General features: G+C 39.6%; 1 protein-coding gene across 1 annotated transcript in view; it reads right to left on the minus strand.

Annotated features, from left to right (window-relative positions):
* Positions 1-361, minus strand: part of rwdd4 (RWD domain containing 4) — a 15,417-nt gene that overhangs the window by 8,128 nt on the left and 6,928 nt on the right. Inside the window, exon 3 of the mRNA XM_015404901.1 lies at positions 243-352. Within this exon, the coding sequence (XP_015260387.1) occupies positions 243-352 (110 nt within the window). The remainder of the gene's footprint in view (positions 1-242; positions 353-361) is intronic.

Below are 361 nucleotides of genomic sequence, written 5' to 3' on the forward strand. Positions count from 1 at the left end.
TAGCGCTGCCTCCGCCTCCTCTGCTGTCATCTGATGAATATAATCGCTAACCTACAATTTATTCTTTTTCATTTGTGACAGTTCTATAAACGTCACTTCAAAAATAAATTCTACTGTTTTGTCATATTTTTCAGAGATTAGCTGAAACCATATATAATTGGCGCATATTGATATATAGATAATTATTGTGATATTAAATAGTCTATATCCTGATAGATACTCGCCCTTTGCATGCAACTCACATTCTGTTGTTGAAAAAAGCGTCGAGGCAGATCTGAGGAGCCGTCTCTGGATACGTAGCGGGCCATGAGACGTCCAGGATGAACGCTTTGGTGTCCTCCAGGTCTCCAACCTGTTAAAC

The sequence above is a fragment of the Cyprinodon variegatus genome, unplaced genomic scaffold (assembly GCF_000732505.1).
Source record: "Cyprinodon variegatus isolate N-32 unplaced genomic scaffold, C_variegatus-1.0 Scaffold1893, whole genome shotgun sequence".
NCBI lineage: Eukaryota > Metazoa > Chordata > Actinopteri > Cyprinodontiformes > Cyprinodontidae > Cyprinodon > Cyprinodon variegatus.